Source organism: Fukomys damarensis, unplaced genomic scaffold (assembly GCF_012274545.1).
Source record: "Fukomys damarensis isolate Sample0158 unplaced genomic scaffold, DMR_v1.0_HiC HiC_scaffold_33, whole genome shotgun sequence".
Taxonomy (NCBI): Eukaryota; Metazoa; Chordata; class Mammalia; order Rodentia; family Bathyergidae; genus Fukomys; species Fukomys damarensis.
In genome coordinates, this window is record NW_022900945.1 from 32,679,113 (window position 1) to 32,698,195 (window position 19,083).

At 40.1% G+C, this 19,083-nt stretch overlaps 1 protein-coding gene across 8 annotated transcripts in view; it reads right to left on the reverse strand.

The window, feature by feature from the left end:
• Positions 1 to 19,083, reverse strand: part of Frrs1 (ferric chelate reductase 1) — a 55,224-nt gene that overhangs the window by 21,950 nt on the left and 14,191 nt on the right. For all 8 annotated transcript variants that reach the window (XM_010639051.3, XM_010639052.3, XM_010639053.3 and 5 more), the window contains 6 exons: positions 18,683 to 18,819; positions 17,547 to 17,641; positions 16,318 to 16,465; positions 13,772 to 13,954; positions 1,595 to 1,693; positions 450 to 597 (listed from right to left, as the gene is read on the reverse strand). In XM_010639051.3, coding sequence (XP_010637353.1) covers positions 450 to 597; positions 1,595 to 1,693; positions 13,772 to 13,954; positions 16,318 to 16,465; positions 17,547 to 17,641; positions 18,683 to 18,819 — 810 coding nt within the window. The remainder of the gene's footprint in view (positions 1 to 449; positions 598 to 1,594; positions 1,694 to 13,771; positions 13,955 to 16,317; positions 16,466 to 17,546; positions 17,642 to 18,682; positions 18,820 to 19,083) is intronic.

The following is a 19,083-nucleotide window of genomic DNA, read 5'->3' on the forward strand; positions in this document are numbered from 1 at the left end:
TTTTTTTTTTTTTTTTTTTTTGGTTTTTTGAGACAGAGACAGCTAACCAACAAGATGAAATTCATATCAGGCAGGTTTCCCCCAAAGAGCCAGTATTTCTTGCAACAACCACAAAGGCACTATTTTTAGGATCCTTGCAATAGATACGCCTATGTCAGTACACTCAGGAAAACCCAAAGATATGGCTTCTTTCAGGGTAAAGTTCTTCTCATCCAAATGCATTTTACCATTCTGATCAAAACAATGTTGCCTTGTCATCTAGTTGATACTTTATGGAATTCTCAGAGAAACAAAGTTAGCAGGTTAACTAAAAGTCAAATTTTCAGACAAAACAGAAAAGGATTATAACTCTTTACCCATAAATATGTACCTTAAAAACGAGCAATTGTAAGTCTCTGTAAAATAGAGAAAAAAGGGAGAGGAAGAAAACATTTTATCAATATACTTACCATCAGAAGCTACACCATCTGCTAGAAATATGTAGTAGCTTGTGTTTAGATCAAATCTATTCTTAACTCCAGGAAGAGTAATATTTCTTCTGAAAGAACACTGTATAATACCATCCACCAACCTCCAAGCCATATCCTCAAGAGAACCCTAAAAAACACACACAATGAGTCTTAGCACTTTCCAAAAATTTGCTAAAAATAAGACAGAATCAAAATCCTGGCCTGTTCAATTTCCTTTCTCTACGACAGGATGTGCATGTTTTGTCTGTAATATCATTGTTTTTCACTTCCTCTGTAAAAAGTACAAGAATCATTTTCCCCCATTTATTCATCTTTCTCCCACTTGGCAAAAATGTTATTTTTACTTTGAGCCAAGCCCTACAGCTCCCAGGTTAGAAACTTCAGCAGATGTATTAATTCCATCTGGCCACTAGTTCACAATGAAAAGCACTGAAGAAACGATTACCCAGTAGGACCTTAGGGGCCAAAATGCAACATGCATCTGGGGAGAGTTTCCAAGCCAGCTGAGAGTTGCCCTGTACGAAGGCTATGCACAGTTACATCATTGAGTGATGCCTCCTCAGGCAGATAGCATTTACTATGTCATTAAGTAATAGCTATTGTTCCTTCAGAGCTCATTTGTTTGTCAATTGCCCTGTGAAAAAGACATTTCTCTACCAGAAATGGCCTACATTTGGCACAGCTGCCAACAAAGGGCACTTAAGACAACTTCCCAAGGGAACATACATGTTCCTCCTTCTCGTTAGTCAAGAAGTCCTTCTGTCACCAACATAAGCTTCTTCTGAAATACAAGAGTAAGCTCTTGGAAGGGGGCCAATGCTCTGACCACGATAACAAAACTAGAATTTTTTTTTTTTTTAATCAGGTGCAACAAGGATTTAAATGCCATAGCAAGACTTCATCTCTTCATATAAAAGAAACTTGTCTTGTGCTTTCTAAAGTGTAGAAAAGTTACTCGGATCATTATGAGAGGAATCCTGCTGCCCGGCCCCTGCCCAGACAAGGCTGCTCACTGAAGGGGTCGAAGGCTGTTGTGTGGCTGTGCCCCGACAGCCACATAGCAGAGGACAGCTACAGAGAGGATGGTGGCCAGGAGGGAGAGGGTCTCAGATGTTCACACTCACACTGGAGTCCATCACAGGGTGACTTCGTCCTGTCAAATGGGAAGGCTGGATATGTACAGTCTGGTCCTCACGGATACACATGTAAGCGTCATCATCACCCTGAAAAACAATTGCAAATGAGAAAAGCTTAAAGGACTTTCAACATTAAAAAAGCACTCTAATCAAATATTACTTGACTTTGTTAAAACATAATTTACTAACTCAAATGACATGAATTCTAGAGAAGCAGCTGAAAATTTTCAAGTGAAAAATAATTTGTTGGACTATAGCACTAAAATTTCAGCATAAAAAGAGCTGGGGATTTAGCTCAGTGGCACCATGCCTGCCTTTCAAGCACAAGGTCCTGAGTTCGAGCCCCAGTAACGTAAAAAAAAAAATTCAGTATAAAATAATAAAACAACAAATACATATATATATAATGATTAGGGGTGTAGCTCAGTGGTACAATGCTTGCCAAGTATGCGCAAGTCACTAGGTTCAATCCCCACTACTGGAAAAAAAAAAGACATATAATATGTTTACAGTCCATAAATCCATCACCAATTAATGCTTTTGTATATATCCCTCTAAACTTATTTTATTTATACTATTTTTTCCTTTCAAATGGAAAAATGCAGTTTTGTTGCCTTTCTTTCACTTAACTTGCCATGAAAATTGTTCCATATATTCACTCATGAATTAGTATCTATGTGCAATATATTTTAATGACAATGCATTGTATTGTATTGTTTAGTAACTTCTAGAATGGAAGACACTATAATCAAGTATTGCTATATATTGTATACACTCAAGAGATTTAATGTTACTCAACTGAGACAAAAATATCTGATATCAATATCAATGAAGTACAAATGTCAGTATAATTCATATCTATTCTTTAGTCTCCAATATTCTTTAAGTCTGAAAATTAGATCTTACTTTGTATTTTGAATACAGGGGATTGAACCTAAAGCTTTCAAACTGAACTACAGCCCCAACACCAACTTTTTTTTTTCTTTCTTTCTTTTTTTGGAGACAGAATGTCACTAAGTCACTAAGTTGCCCAGGCTGGGCTGAAACTTGCTGTCCTCTTCAGCCTCCCAGAGTGCTGGGATTCCAGGCATGTTTTGTTTTGTTTAGAGACAGAGTCTTGCTATGTAACTCAGGCTGGCCTTGAACTCACTATGTAATCCAGGCTGGCCTTGAACTTAGGTGATCCTCCTGCCTCGGCCTCCCAAGTGCTGGGATTACAGGTATGCACTACCACACCTGATGATCTTATTCTTTAAAGTGGCTATCAGAGCTGAGTAAATGGGACAGCAACTTCACATTTGATCTTAGCCAAAAGGCTGAGAAGCAATGGGAGAGCAACTTCAAAGTTCACTTAAGTGATGGTACAAATAAATAATCATTTTAATTTATTGTATATAGTACATAAGCTATACAAGGTCTTCATATGTTATAGTAACTAATTTTTTTGTGTGTTTTTAAGATGTCTGACTGTGTTGCCCAGGCTGACCCCAAACTCCTGGGCTCAAGAAATTCTCCTGCTTCAATTCTCTTGAGTAACTGGAACTACTACCCACACCCACTGTCACCACATCCAGTTCTAGTCACTAACTTCTTAAACAAGACCCAAGACTGTTCAACACTAATACATTTTGTTTCAAATTCCAACCTGAAATTCTACCATGTTTCTCTTCTTTCAGACTCAAATGTTCTACTTTTAAAAACTCTCAAGGACATAATCTTAGGAAAGCCATTATTTGCTGTTACACAATTCAAAGTCATATCAGAATTGGCCCAGCTCAACATTAGAAGCTTGGCACAGACATGATTTAAACCAGGAGTCGACAAATTATGACCCAGAGACCAAATTCAACCAGAAGCCTGTGTTTATATAGCTCATGGACTAAAAACAGTTTCTACAAACTTAAATGACTTTTAAAAAATTAAAAGAATATTAGTGACAAAAGAACACATTCCAATTGAATGTCCATAAGTTTTTTACTAGGACACAGCCACATACCTGTCCATTTCTGTGTAGCTACTGCTGCTTTTGCACCCCATAACAGAGCTGAGTAACTGGGACAGAAACCATATAGCCCATCATCTCCAAAACAGTTCTAGTCTAATTCTGTCCCGAAATAGGTCTGCCTAACTCTTATTTTTGGGGGGAAGAGGGTAAAGTACTGGGGATTGAACCCAGGACCGTAGCACTCCCAGCCCTTTTTTTAATTTTTATTTTGAGGCAGGGTCATGCTAAATTACTGACTCAAGAGTTTGACTCAACCTCCCAGAGAGCTGAGATTTCAGCTGTGCATGGCCACGCCCAGCTGAACTCTGATGTAGACAAGGTGGTTCTAGAACAACCATCATCAATGAGCCATGGGAATTCATCTGAAAAGTTTCAATAAAATGGTTGGTTTGGGGCTGGGGATTTAGCTCAGTGGTTCCACCGCCTGCCTTGCAAGCACAAGGACCCGAGTTTGATCCCCAGTACCAAAACAACAAAATAGATAAATAAAAATGGTTGGTTTTAAGAAAAGCTTGAAAGGAATCCAATAGAATGCGAAATCTAAACAGAGAGGCCTCCCAAATATTGAAGAGGATGATGGGGATAGAGAACAGGAACATGAAGCATCATTAATTGAAATGAAGGGGGAGACAAGATGTCACTGAAACCTTAAAACTCCACACATTTGTAGAAATCCTAAACCTGGAGCAAAGTGACACATGGCATGAGAAGTTCCACCAACAATCGGGCCCAGGGTATGTGCCTACTGTCCCAACTTCTGGGCAAGCTGAGGAGCAAGGATCACCTAAGCCCAGGAATTAAAGACCAGCCTGGAAACACAGTGAAAGGTCATCTCAAATTTAAAAAAAAAAATTTTAATTTCCACCAACTCCCTACCTGGGCTGGACTGAAGGCCTATCCCAGTTTGCCCCTCTGAATCCAAATATTTAGAACATAGTCTATCAGAAAATTAAAGTAGGTACTAAGGAAGACATAAAAATAACTAGAGTATGGTTCTTACAATCAAAGGGTACATTTCAATGGAGCACGCAAAACATGATAAAAATAGAAACTCAGGCAAAGTGCTCTAAAAAGACAAATTAAAGATGGCTTATGCTCATTTCAGGGGCACTTGTAGTAAAACTGGACAGCCAGAGAATTGGAAAAGGCTTATCAGAAGAGCTAGTAATTATGCAGGCTTTAGAGGATAAAATAATTGTAGGAAGATACGGTGGAGCTAAGATTAAAGGCAAGGTTTTCTGGTCTTAGACATTTTCGGGACCAGCGATGTAAAATATATGAAAATTTTAGGAAAGACACAGTTTGGTTTACTAAAATATGTAGAGGCACGCCACAGACAGAATCAAAAGTACATGAAGTAGGTCACCGATAGAGCTCTGTGTGGGGAGCTTGACTAACACAAGCAAGGCTGCATGTTTGATCCCCACCGAGAGTTGCAAAAAGAAAAGAAAAATGTGGAGATCAGTACAAGGGAACAATTAGCACTCAAATCTTGGATTTCAAATATTCTATTTTTTCCTCCTAGTACTGGGGATTAAAGCCAGAGCCTTCACACTGAGCTACAACCCCAGTCTTCCTTTTTTTTTTTTTTTTTTCTTTTTGGAACCGGTGATCAAACTCAGGCCCTTGTGCTTGTGAGGCAGGCACCAGAACCACTGAGCTAAATCCTCAGCCCTTTTTTTTTTTAAAGGGACTGAATCACACTAAGTCACTATACTAATTAAGCCCAGTAACAAGGTTGGATTCAAACTCTCAATTATCCTGCCTCAGCCTCCCAGAGTACCGGCATTACAGGAGTGGGCCATCACCCCGGCTCCTAAATAGTTTCCTTACTAATGGGACCTGCAGTTCCTTTAAGAAATGATGAAATGTGGCCTCTGTTTCTTGAGAACATCCACTCCATTTCTTTGATTGTACACTTTTAAATTTCTGCCCAATGAATCCCTTATGGTTCTCCTTGATGCATCCTGAAAATTATTTTTCCCTAACAGGAGTCAGAGAACCTGATACTTATTCTACAGGTAGGGTAGGTTTCACATTTCCATCTCCACTTTGGGAGCCTCCTCAGACCTTGCCCAGTGATATTTCTCTCTTAGGCAGCCAGTAGCAGGAGGTAAAGAGGCATCACTAACCTCAACTTCGGTAAATATAGCCAAAGGCTTTTCATTTTTTTCTTCATCAATTCCCTTAGCCACTTAGCCTCTAAAACACAGCTTATGTCCTTTTTCTCACCACGACCACCTCCTTCTCCTCCTCTTCCTCCTTCTCTCTCTCTCTCTCTCTCTCTCTCTCTCTCTCTCTCTCTCTCTTTCCTTTCCCTCAGCTCTCTCACTGTCTAAATCAAGGAGCATGAGGCCACAGCTCCCCTTTTGGGTGGCTGGGAACATCTGCTAGTCTGAGAAGACTCTAGCGGTCATTCAGGTGATAACTGATTCTACCCTCAGGACCCAGTGGAGTCCACGGACTCAAACCAAGAAGCCCATTAGTTGGTTTTCTTTTCCTCCCCCCTCTCCTTTCCCTCAGCTCTCTCACTGTCTAAATCAAGGAGCATGAGGCCACAGCTCCCCTTTTGGGTGGCTGGGAACATCTGCTAGTCTGAGAAGACTCTAGCGGTCATTCAGGTGATAACTGATTCTACCCTCAGGACCCAGTGGAGTCCACGGACTCAAACCAAGAAGCCCATTAGTTGGTTTTCTTTTCCTCCCCCCTCTCTAACCCTAAAAATCCCACTCTCCATCTTGCCCTTGTCCTTTCTCCTCTCCCTTTCTAAGGCTTTCATCTGTCAGGAAACTCAAATCCTTTACCTTTATCTGATGATAGCAGAGGAAGACAGGGAGCCGGAGGGTGGACAAGATCAGTAGGAGCTGGGAGCTCAGGAAGTTTCTGAGATTATTACAGTTCTGGGTGGGAAAGAGAGGGGCTCTCTTGGTGTCTCCCACTCTTGTGCTGGTGCTGGTCCAAGAGCAGAAGGAAAAAATCTTACCCAGGCTCCTAGGTGGACAAAGGCTTAAATTCCCTCAGTTCCCCCTTCTTCCCCTCTAGAAAGAAAAAGGGAAGCACGTGTTCTCTTGAGTTTTCCGCTGATGTACTGAAAGGAAGGGACAGACAGCACCTTGGTGATCTGGTGAGATGAGTTCCCTCCCCTTCTGCTCAGCTAGGGGCTCCAGACTGTGCTGGGGGGCGGGGGGTAGCACTGGCCCAGCACTGGCCTGCACCTTGAAGATGCACACGATCGGGGCTTTGCCCACAGCCCACTACAGAAGGGCCAGAAGGGCCAGAAGAAGGGCTCCGTTCCAGCCCTTTGCAAGTCTGCCATTAACTCCGCGGTTTCTGGAGATGCCTGTCCAGCCCTGCCAAGGATACTCTTCTGGAGCCCCATGGGGTCCCCGGCCCTCTCCCTCCCTCTCCCTCCCTCTCCCTCTCTCCCCTCTCCTCCTTCCCCTCTCCACCTTGCTTGCTTCCTCCTTCCACCTTATCTGGTTTTGGTTTTCTTATCATTTTAGCCTCAAGTTTATCTCCCTATCTAAAATGGTAGGCAGGCCGGGGATCTAGCTCAGCGGTTTGGTGGCCTGCCTTGCAAGCACAAAGACCCAAGTTCGATTCCCGGCACCAAAAAAAAAAATGGTAGGCGATTTATAGTTGCTAAGTTGCAACTCCAGACTTTTTAAACCCTCTGAGTTCTTTACATATTACAGGTTCCCAGACAGAAAGACATTTGGGGTGATTTCTTGGACGAAAGTCCACCTGTTGTGCATGACTTCTTTTTCCTGCCTGCCTCTCTGATCTGCAGATAAAGATCTGAGTAGGTGTGTGCCAGGGACAAGGATGCTTGCCCTGGTCGTGACAGCAAGGGGATGATAGGCCAATGTTGTCTGATCCCAAGACAGATTTCTTCATGACTGGTACAGACACCTAGACTAATCAGGACAGAAGATGGGACAGACTGCCACTCAGGCAGTTGCAATCCTGGGGAAATAGGGAAGGCTGCCAATCTGGGAAGGTCTGATCTTAGAAAAACACGGAGAGCTTCCTTTTGGAGAATCTGATCCTGAGATTCTGTTTTCTTTTTTTCTTTCTTTTTTTTTAATTTCTCAATCTTTTTCCACAGGGCATGTGGCACATGCAGAAAATCCTGAAGGCATGCAGTATATCTTAAATGATATGGACACCTCAATATCTGTCCCCAAAATGTCACCTTTAGGTTATATTTTACAAACTAGGGACTGATTTTAAATGGAAGAATTCTAAAAAGTTGACTTATCTTTACTTCTTTAAATGTAAGCCAAAAGAATGAAAAAGACAAGTCTTTAGGTTATTAACTCCGGCTGGCCTCAAACTTGAAGCCATCTTCCTGCCTTAGTCTCCCAAATCCTGGGATTACAGGCATACAGCACCATACCTAGCAAATGATACGCTTTTAATTTCTGGTCTCTGCTTGTACAACATGGTTATATAATGTCTGTGACTTGCTAATGTTCTTGTCCTCTTCTCTGGACTACCAAAACGTAGTGGTTCTGAGGCAGGTGATTAGGGCACAGCAAATGCACTCACTATGCAAAGCGTGTTTCTTTTCTTTTCCTACTTTTAATAAATATGAAACCTGGCTACCTTTTCACCTGTTTTGTCTCATCCTTTGTTCAGGACAAGAAGAGCCTAGAAGGAATCTCTAGGTGTTCCTAGAACCCCAGGACCCAGTAATAGTTCATCAGATAACAAAGCCTATCTTCCTTTTTCTCCTCTTTCAGTCAGAGTGAGATTTTGGTTCCGAGCTAGGCAGGATCAACACCTATCCTCAGGCCGAAGGGGTTAACAGAAAATGACCTTCCGCCTTTCTGCACCCCTTAAGAATAATAGATCAAAGTCTCAGAGAAGGAAATGAGGTAAGATAGAAGAAATAAAGATAAGTAAAAGACAAGAAAAATCATAACTAAAAACTTACACTTTTAAGAAGACTACAACTCCAGGACACAAAGTTACCCAAGATTATCTATATCAGTATTCCCTAGGTTTGTTTATCCTTTTTTTTTTCCCCTAGGGCCATCACACCAAAATCCCTCTCATAAACTAGCTTAGTTGACAAAAGTAAAGAAAGGACAGAAACCTGTTCTTAAAATAAAGTAACAGACTGGGAGAATTTAAAGAATGTTTTTGGCAAAAACCTCTTAGATCATTTATCCAAAAAAAGGTGGGGCTCATGCCTTTCCTCTGTGGTGAGCCATCCTTTTGCCTCTAAACCAAGAAAGAACTTCCTACAGATTCATAAATTCTACCACCAAAAACACATAAACATTCCTGGCTGTGGCGCCCCTCTCTCTCTTGAGGGCATACACTCTATTTCTTTGAGTGTGTACTTTGAAATTTCTGCCAAATAAATTCCTAATGACTCTTTAAAAAATGATTATAAATGCATGAATGTGTGAAGGGGGAACACCATCTGGCACCAGGAAACAAGGACACCTCAAAAACTAATGGAGATACATCAGAAGGGCACAGAAGCCAGCTTGAAAGGGCTTCCGGTAATCAAATATCGGTCAATAAAACCATGCAAAAGAAGACGGCAATAATGAACTCTAGCAGAATGAACAAAGGAATCAGTCTATAGTGTTACCTGAAAGGGAAGGAGGTACAGAGAAAAAGCTCTTTCCAGAAGAATGTCAGCTAATAAATAAGCTAGAAAAATCACCATTTTACAATCACAAATGTTAACAAATGATACAGCAAAAGCATCAATAAATGCTAAAACTATTTGGCAATAGATTCCTGGAGAGCAGACTACTCACACACTCAAAGTACTGTCCCACCCATTATTTATTAATTACAATGGGAAAAGATACCTACACAATGGAGAAATATGAAAGACACCAGTGATGGAACACAGCCTCAGCAATAATGGAACAACTTGACCATCTGCACCTTTTGATATGATGCACTGATTTGGAAACAACAATTACATTGTAATTGTGCCAAAAACCTTCATGTGAACTAAGTATAAATTTTAGAAAATTGCACAAAACCACTGGCCTAAAAGGAAAAAAAAAAAAAATCAAGAAAAAAAGTAGGGTGACTGTTCTAATACAAAAAAGATCAACGAGATATACCCACTAACTCCACTAAGTGACAAGGGATTGTGGATCAAAAATTTAAAAACACACACACACACACACACACACACACACACACACACAAGCACAGTGGTGCATACCATAATCCCAGCACTCATGAGGCTGAGGCAGGATAAGGCTGAGGAGGAGGATCACTGTGAGTTTGAGGCCAGCCTGGGCCACATAGTGAGTTCAAGGCCAGCCTAAATTACATAGTGAGAGCCTGTCTGAGAAAACAAAGAGAAAAAATAAATTTAAAAAACAGCTAGCTAGGCATGGTGACACACAACTGTAATCACAGCACTCAGAAGGCTGAGGCAGGAGGATCACCATGAGTTTGAGGACATCTGAGCTACCCAGTGAGCTCGAGGCTAATCTGAACTACACAGTGAGAACCTGCCTCATTAAAAGAATTTTTATAAGCCTTTAAAGAAATTTTACTGGGACAGTAAAGTAAACTGGAATATAGACTATATATTACATAAAATTATGTATCGCTTTTAAGTTGCCTCAGTGGAATAAAGAAATTTGTGATAAGTAGAGGAGAATGTCTTTGTTCTTAGGAGAGATATGCTGAAAATGTAAGATGAAATGTTCTGATATTCACAACTTACTTTCAAATAATTCAGGAAGAAAAAATGAGTACTCAAAGACACCAGATAAATCAAGAAAGAGATACAGACTGACATAGAAAGATGAAGGTATTTAGGCGAAGGCTTTTAGGTGTTCACTGAGGGAAGATAAGTCTGGTTTTATAAATACTGATTTGTGTTGTCCAGGAACACTTATCTGGAAAAGACCAACCAGCAGGTGCAACCTACAGTCCGGAGTCCAAGGGAGGTCAGTACTGGGGATACCCTAGAATTTACCCAATGACATTATATGTGCAACTACATGCTACAGGGCAAGTGTAATGCAAAATACGGATTTGGTCTTCATTCCTTTCTCCTGGCATACAACTCCTAAATTCCTGGGAATCTCTGGTCACTTTGTAGCCCGAAGGTAGCTACTGAAATAAGTGAGTTGGGCTTTGCACCCCACTCCCCAATGTCTGAGAAGGAAAGAGGGGCTTAAGGTTAAATTGATCACCGATGGTCAGACATGTAATCAATCATGCCTATATGAAGCCACCATAAAAACCTAAAAGGACGGGGTTCATAGAGCTTTGGGACAGCTGCACACGTGGAGGATCCTGCATGGTGACTGCCCAGAGAGGGCCTGGGTGCTCCATGCTCCTTCTCCCACTACCTAACGATGTACACATCTTCATCTGTATCTTCTGCAACATCATTTATAATAAACAAGTAAACTTAAGTGTTTCCTTGAGTTCTGTAAATGGCTCTCGCAAATCTGGCATATTCAGAGAGGGTGTTGGGAACCCTAGTACATAGATAATGAAGTCAGAGCACAAGTGAAATAACCTGGGGCTTGTGATCGCCCCCTAGAGTAGGGCGGAAGAGCAGCCTTAGGGACTGAGGCCTCAAACTGTAGAATTTAGCACTATCTCCAGGTATGGGGTGTCTGAATTGAATTGAGCTAGAGGACTGCCAGCTGGTAGCCACTGAAGACTGCTTGCTTACTCGGGCAGGGGGTCCCCAGCCCATCTGGGGTCACAGAAGTGATCCATGCTCTAAGTGCATAGTGAGAGGTACTAAGTCTAAGTACAGACTCCGCAGAGAAAGGAGAAGCTAATAATCTGTATGCTTGATACACTGCATAATTTAGCAAAATATCTCAGATAAGGAAGATACATGTACTTTGAAATTCAATTAAAATCCAGAGATTAGCCAGGTACTGTTAGCAAAAAATATGGAAAACTAAACTTTTCGTCAATTTTTGTGAAAAGGTCTAACACCAAAACAGTTGCTATCATAAATTTACAAGCCAGTTGGTGGGGGGGGGGGTTTAATTTTCTTTCACTATATAGTTCAAGCCAGCCTCCACCTTGCTATGTAACCCAAGTTGACCTCACACCCACAGTCCTGCCTCAGCCTCCTCAGTGCTGGGATGATAGGTGTGCACCATCAGCCCAGCGACACGCCGAATTTTTTAGGTTTTTCCACCTGTATTCATGACATCAATTATCTTCAATATCTAAATCTATATTATCTACTCAAAAAACATAGTTCATAAAAAGTCCCTTAAAAATTTAAAGATAACAACCTAAAATAGAAATAACTACTTTGAAATATATTTTGAAGATGATTCACTTCCACCAATTTAGGCACAGGTGTACAGATGATTTTAATCATTAAACAGGATTACTGTGCAAATCAACTGCACCTGCATAATTATGTCTCTTTTTGTAAACATCTTTAATGAGTCCCACACTAGACCTAGATAAGATTTCTAAGTAAGATAAACATATCTTGAATTATAGATAAACGCTTTTGTGCCATCTATCTCTACAATTTAGAACAGAAATAACTGGCCTGTCAACTGTCCCTCCCCACACTCAACACAATAATGACGTCCTTCCCTCTGCTTACAGACCTCATGCGACCAGTAAAAAGAATATGCAAGTTTATTATAGCATGAATTGGGGCTACGAAGCGTCTGGACTAAGTTTCGTTTTTTAACCTACCCAAGTATATATTTAAATGAGTGCTACATCTCAAGAGACGAACCCTAATGAAATTATGTTTATTCCACTAGGCCTTTTCATCGTTTTTGGACTCATTTTCAGAATTTCCTTCATAGCCAATCTTATCACATTCACTTTTGTTATAGCTTGATTTTTTTACCCACTCTTATGATCCATCTTGTGCACCAAACTTGATTCATTTTGCCAGTGCTGAGAATACTGCAAAGAAGAGGCCACAGATCTGAGGCCAATTATGAAGGGAAGTAGAGAAAAATGTCTGAAAAAACTGCAGCATTATTTTCTGTAAGTGTAAAAACTTCCCGTAAAAGCAACTTTGAAGAGGAAAGATTAATAATTTCTTATCTTCAAAACCACATGACATACTTGTATCTCGAAGATGTAAGGTATGTCTGCTGTTTCATGAAAGATGATAGCCAGTGCATTCTAGTACTTTGAGTCATACATATATACATATATGCATATATACGGACACCAATGCCATCTCCCTAAAAAACTTACAGCTGGCTTCCAAGAATACTTGTGACAGAGTACCAGGACAAATGTAATCGGCGCGTACTTTTAGAAAAAGCTTCAGTTACAGACCCATCTCAGAGTCCCTTGTCTGTTTTTGAAATACGATTCTCTAAAGCAGTGGTGTGAATTTTAAATTCTGATAGAAAAAACTCTCAAAAGGTTCTCTGCCTTTGGTAAAATGAAAATAAGGAACTTTCCCCGTTGGTGGCTACTCCTCACCACACACACACACACACACACACACGCTCGTAGCTCTGCTTGTACAGGACTTGTACGTGTCCTGGCCACAGGACTCTTCTTGCTTCTCCCTGGGAAGTCAGGATGCCCATGCAGCACTGCCCTTCCACACCATTAGCACGAGGCTGCCACCCGCAGAACCACTGAATCCATCCAGCACTGCTCAGGGAGTGGGAGACTCTGCTGAAGTAAAGGCTGTCTGCTGTAGAACAGACAATGGAGCTGCTGGTAACAACTGCACTTTACCTGCACACACACAGTTGATTCTCTGGGAGGGAAATGCACGATGACTACTACAACGGGGCCACCAAGAGGAGGGGTATACATTTCAGGTCTGCCACTCGTGTAAACAACTGTGGCTTGGAAAGCATCACAAACAACAACATCTTATGAAGAGCAAATTTAACTGCACTTCCTGCTTCGTCACAAAAAGAGGACACACAGGGGCAAACCTACTGGAAATAAGATGGCCTTTCCAACTCTCGTAGGACAGCCTGTTCTCAGAGGTACATAATTGCCCAACTGGTAAAATTAAAATTATAAAACACAGCCATTTCACTTTGAACCTGTTCTAAATTAGTTTCTCCTTTCCCATTCCACCATTAAGTATGATAATTTGACTGGGGAAGAAACAGCTAATCTAGTATTGATTAGAGCTCACTCCACTGCTTTGATTACTACATACGTAAGTGAGAGGTACAAACCATCCATCGGTCATGAGAAAATGCAAAAGATAAATAGCCTTGGCTAGGACCGCTCATTTCCACCGCCACTGACTGGTCATCTCTCGTGAAGGACAAGAAGATACAGGCATGCTGCTTCTCTGGGTCACAGTTCAAAGGACTCCTGATACAGAACTTCTTGTTCCCACAGCCTGAAGCACTGAACTAGAAAAATGACATGGAGAAAAATATCTTAATTATTGAGCAAGCAGATCAAGTTCACTGTCAATCACAGAAGAGTCACTACATTCAATGATAGGTTTTAATGAGAAAACCTTTCCATCATAAGGATTAAAAAAAGAGAACAGAAGACACATTCCAAATTAGAAGTGATCAGGATCAGAAGTAGACAGTGAACTTTTGAACTTAATTAATTTTAATTAAAATTTAGAAAATTGGATCCCAGTTGGCCTGCAGTGGTACGAGAGCACTGAAGTCCCTTTAATACACAAAGCATCTCACATTAAGCATACTCCGGAACATATCTGCAGCAAAGTTTCTGCCAAAGTTTGAGAAACTTCTTAGAGATTATATTCACATTAACAATCTTGCCTAACAAGTAGTCTCTAGTTTTCAAAGATGGTATTTTCAAAACTAACCAAATCTTTGTCAGGTCTTTATATTTAGTTCTTGGACTCTGCTTTTAAAATTCAAGTTCAAATTTTACACTAAAGTAACACAAGAAAAAGTTACCCCAATTAATATCATTATTCCAAACAGCAGTAATAATTTAGTGAGGGGAGGAACAGGCAAAGATCTGTAATGATTTAACCCAGAGCTTCTTGTTATACATACAAGGGGACAGGGAGGGATTTAGCTCAGTGGTTCTGCCGCCTGCCTTACATACAAGGGGAAGTCTCAAAAACACATCAGCTCTACAATTTGGCAGAGCAGCAAGCAGACTTTGTTGGAATGGGCAGCCAAAGTACATTTCAGAAAAAAGCTAAACGTTAACTTTACATAACTAGCTGCCAGGGATTTGGCTTAGTGGTTCCACAGCCTGCCTTGCAAGCACAAGGGCCCAAGTTCGATCCCCAGTACCACAAAAGTTTTACATAACTAGATTTAATAAGAATGTAACGACGAATCATAGTAGGGTGAAGAGAACAAGCCACTAGGAATTAGGAACATAATTTTGTTCTCTGCTCTCTCCTTTACTCCACCACATTTTCCAAAGAACTTAACACTCTAGTGTCCCTTTACCTTCAAATATTCAAGAGGAAAACTAAACAAAAGAGACCCTAAGTTCTCTTCTAGCTCTAAAAAAATCCTAAAATCCTATGACTACAATAAAAATGCTAATCTAAAAAATGCTACAATCCTATGACTCTGAACAAAATTCCCTATCAGAATATAAACCTGGCACAGAGATACAGTAAAAGCTCTGAAAAGAACATATCCCTTTTATCAACTACATGGAATGACGAAAACATTGTCAACAGATTCCTAGTAGGAAGCTGAGGTACGAACTATTCCCCTAAAGCAGCTGTTAAATAAAAAGCATTGAGACTAAAGTGAAAGCTATTACAAATAAGAGATATAATTGTATGGTCAATAAGAGTACAACATTCATAATAAGCATAACTAAAATAATGTTCTATATATACTTTAAAATGCAGAAGAGAAGAAAGGTGAAGACTAATATTACATAGGAATAAAGTGCTTTACTTGTTCTACATGAGAACAACAACAACAAAAAAGGAGAGGAAAAAGAAAAGGAACTGTTTACTAAATATTAAGTGCAAGGCACAGCTAGAAAACATATTCATTATTTTAATTCTCATAGTGATACTAAAGCAAGATTTTATTGTGTCTCATAAGTGAAGAAACAGATTGAAAACTGAGACTTCTCTAAAGACCCACAGAAAGTGGACAAGTTAGTATTCAGGCCCAAGTGTGTTTGTCAAACTCTAACCACCTGTGTCAACACTGTCAGAGCCACTTCTGAATCGAAGTCTAATTTATCACAATTTCCTTTGGTAAAATGCCTCTTCCTAATATTTCTAATATGTGCTACTCTTTCCAAGATGTTTTTCAATCATAATTTTTTTTAATCAGAGGCCCTAAATGGAATTCTAGCTGAAGACCTTGCAAGACATCTTCTGTTGTCCAACATACAGAACTCCTCACTAGTCTTTGACCTTTAAGAAATAAGATCTAAGGCTGGGGATTTAGGTCAGTGACACCACACCTGTCTCAGAAGCACAAGGACCTGAGTTCAATCCCCAGTGGAAGGAAGGAAGGAAGGAAGTAAAGGAGGGAGGAAAGGAGGAAGGGAGGAAGGAAGGAAGGAAGACAGGCAGGCTTAAGTTCCTTCTCCATGTTTGATGCTGAGCCATGAGGAAAGAAGCAAGGGAAAGACTTCCTGAAATTTGTTTCCAAATGAAAATATATCCACTGCTAATATACACTAGAGGTGAATATTATAGCCACATCTTGATGCACTTTACCATGCAGAGAACAACAATTTTTCCAAGAAAGCTATTATTTCAGATTGCATTTGGTAAAGCTATAAAAATGTGACTTACTGGTTTGGTTGAATGGGAGATTGGAGGTGAAGTTGACGAGGGGGCTGTTGTAGCTTTTGGTGTTGTAAAAGGAAGTACATTTGGTTGTGAAATTATCTGACTAGGAATCTTCACCCAGTAGATTTTATAATTCTTAACAACTGTGGCTCTGAAATGCAGACATAGTGAGATTAGACAAAACCTTAATTGTGTCTCATCATAATAAAATCTAACTGTTAAAGGAAAAAAGGTAGGAGAGATGAATTAGGAGCACACAACTTCTCTGAAACAAATCTCTAATGATTGTCTTCTATCCTATCACTATAAGAACTTTTATTGCTCTCTCCTTTTCTGGCTTTTATTATTTTCTCTCTTCTCTGGCTTTTCCGTTCTTTAGACATATTAATGGCAGCTGCAAGTATCAGATTCAGAGGCTACATTGCAGAGATTTCTTTTCCTGATGCATAAAGAACGTATTACTCATTTCGTAGTATGCTATTCACATTCTTCCAAAGGGATCATGTGGCAGGCAGCTACAGCAAATAGCTCAAAAGCAATTGCATAAGTTACTGTGAGCTCTCACTGGGTCGCAGTCCCTTTTTAACACTCCATCGAACACATAGGTACAAAGCTGTTGCTTGTACTGGGCAGCTGTGTACATAGTCAAAAACAGAGACATGTCAGGCAGGATAGCAACAATTCCTTCAAATATATGTCCATAATACCACTCAGGAATCACTATACGGCTTTATGACCTTCCATTTCTCCTGCACAGAGGAAGAAGGAAGAAGCGCTACTTTAATTCTTCTGAGTTTCATATTTCTCAGAGGCAGGCTGGTTATGTTTCTAACAATCTAATCTGCAAGTTGTAACAATTCAAAAAAATCATCCAAACTTCAGAACTATATTTGATTCATATTTTCATACTGAAAGGAGCCACTATTTTAAAAAGTATTGCTCCATATACCACATAGTATTAACTGATGGCTTTATGTGTTTTACGGTAAGGTAATACTTCACAAGTGACTATTAAGTCCCTCTTAGGTACCAAGCTCTGGGCGAGGTGCTGGCTATGTCCTGTGGTGGAACAAGCCAACAAAAATGCAAAACAAACTCTTACATCAGTAAGCTGGTGTCATTATTAGGCCAAAAGTCTCCTAGACAGAAGAAACTCCAATAGCATGCAGAATTCCACAAACCACTGTAGCCACAATTATATTAGTTACAGAGATGTAAAGCCTTCTACTCACAGAAACCGTATGTGATTTGGGGCACTGCTTGGAGCCTTCCAATAGACTTTAATTTCTGTTTTGTTGGATGAACTTGTGTGACTCACAGCTGATCCCTGAAATAAAATGAAAAAGAACTACCATTCGTGCAATCAACAACTCAGCAAAGCTGGAACTACTATCATTTTGCAAAGTAAGACATGGTTTCATGGCCATGCATTCTGATAAAAACTATTTTGCCTAGCACAAGAACTCACATACTCAATAAATACACGTGGGTTGGGTGACAAAATACCAGCAGTTAACTCTGAATAAACTGGAAACATCAGAAATTTAAGAACCGAAGGGAGTCATGAATACTGAGTGTGTTAATATTAATAGAACCAGGTCATTATTTCATTTACACCATAAATTTATATTTCTTCCATTAATAGACACAAATAAAATGCAGACACAGCTCCTCAAAAGAAAAACTTCCTGCTTCCAAATATGCAGCATGATATTTTAGTAAGTCCTTTCTTTTGAGCAATTTCTTTTACCTGGTAAACTCCTACACATTCTTCAAAGCCCAGATTAGAGATCATGTCCAAGAAGCTGTCTTAGTTTCCTCCATTCTGTGGGTGGCTCCTTCTACTGCTCTCCCTATGTAGCCTGTGTACACACTACCCTACTGTACTCTTCTACTTGTGTCCTGTGACCACATGTCTACTTTTGTATCATACTTCCTACGTCCATGTGTCACACTGATGTGTAAGGCTATGAGTTCTTCAAAGAAAAAGAGTAAGTCTTGTTTGTCACCATATCCCTTGCTCCTCATAAATTATACGTTTATTAAATGAATAAATGACTGAAATTAGGCCTCTGTCCCACTGTAGAACTCTATTTTCAATATTGAAATTCTTCAAAAATCAATATAAGGGTTAATCTGATCTGAAATATCACAAACTATAAACTCTTCAGGCCTATACCCTACCTTCCCTAGAATGGTGATGTGAAAACACAAATTTCACATAAATTAAAGGAAAAGTACGATCACTGTGAATCTGTATAAATGTCATGTCTGGGTAATGTCACTGTAACAACCACCACATTTCACTTCTCGTAGTGAAAAGGCCCCAAGGAAGTTGACAGAAGTTAATCACAAGCTAAACACAAACCTGTATATCATCACAAGTCAGAAGTTGTGACACCTCATGGTCAATCAACATGAAAGAGCCAACGGGAGGGCCATCCAAATCTTCAGCATTGCGAGCTTCTACAAGAAAGCCTTTAAAAGGTTGTCCTGATAAAGTAACTACGAAACGGATAAAAAGACAGGTTAACAGATTTAGGAATACCCCACAAAGACAGAAGGCACATCATAGTTAGAAACAAGTAGATGTGTGCAAAATGACTCTTGGAAAGAAAAGAGTAGAAATCATTCATAGACAAAGAATGTCTAAATTGTGCTCCATAGAACATTCGGTCTAGGAGACGCTAATGCCGAGCCCCAAGAGGGAAAAACACAGGTGACAGCCAATGGGCATTTGTGGGGCTGAATTAGCCTCAAAAATGCTAG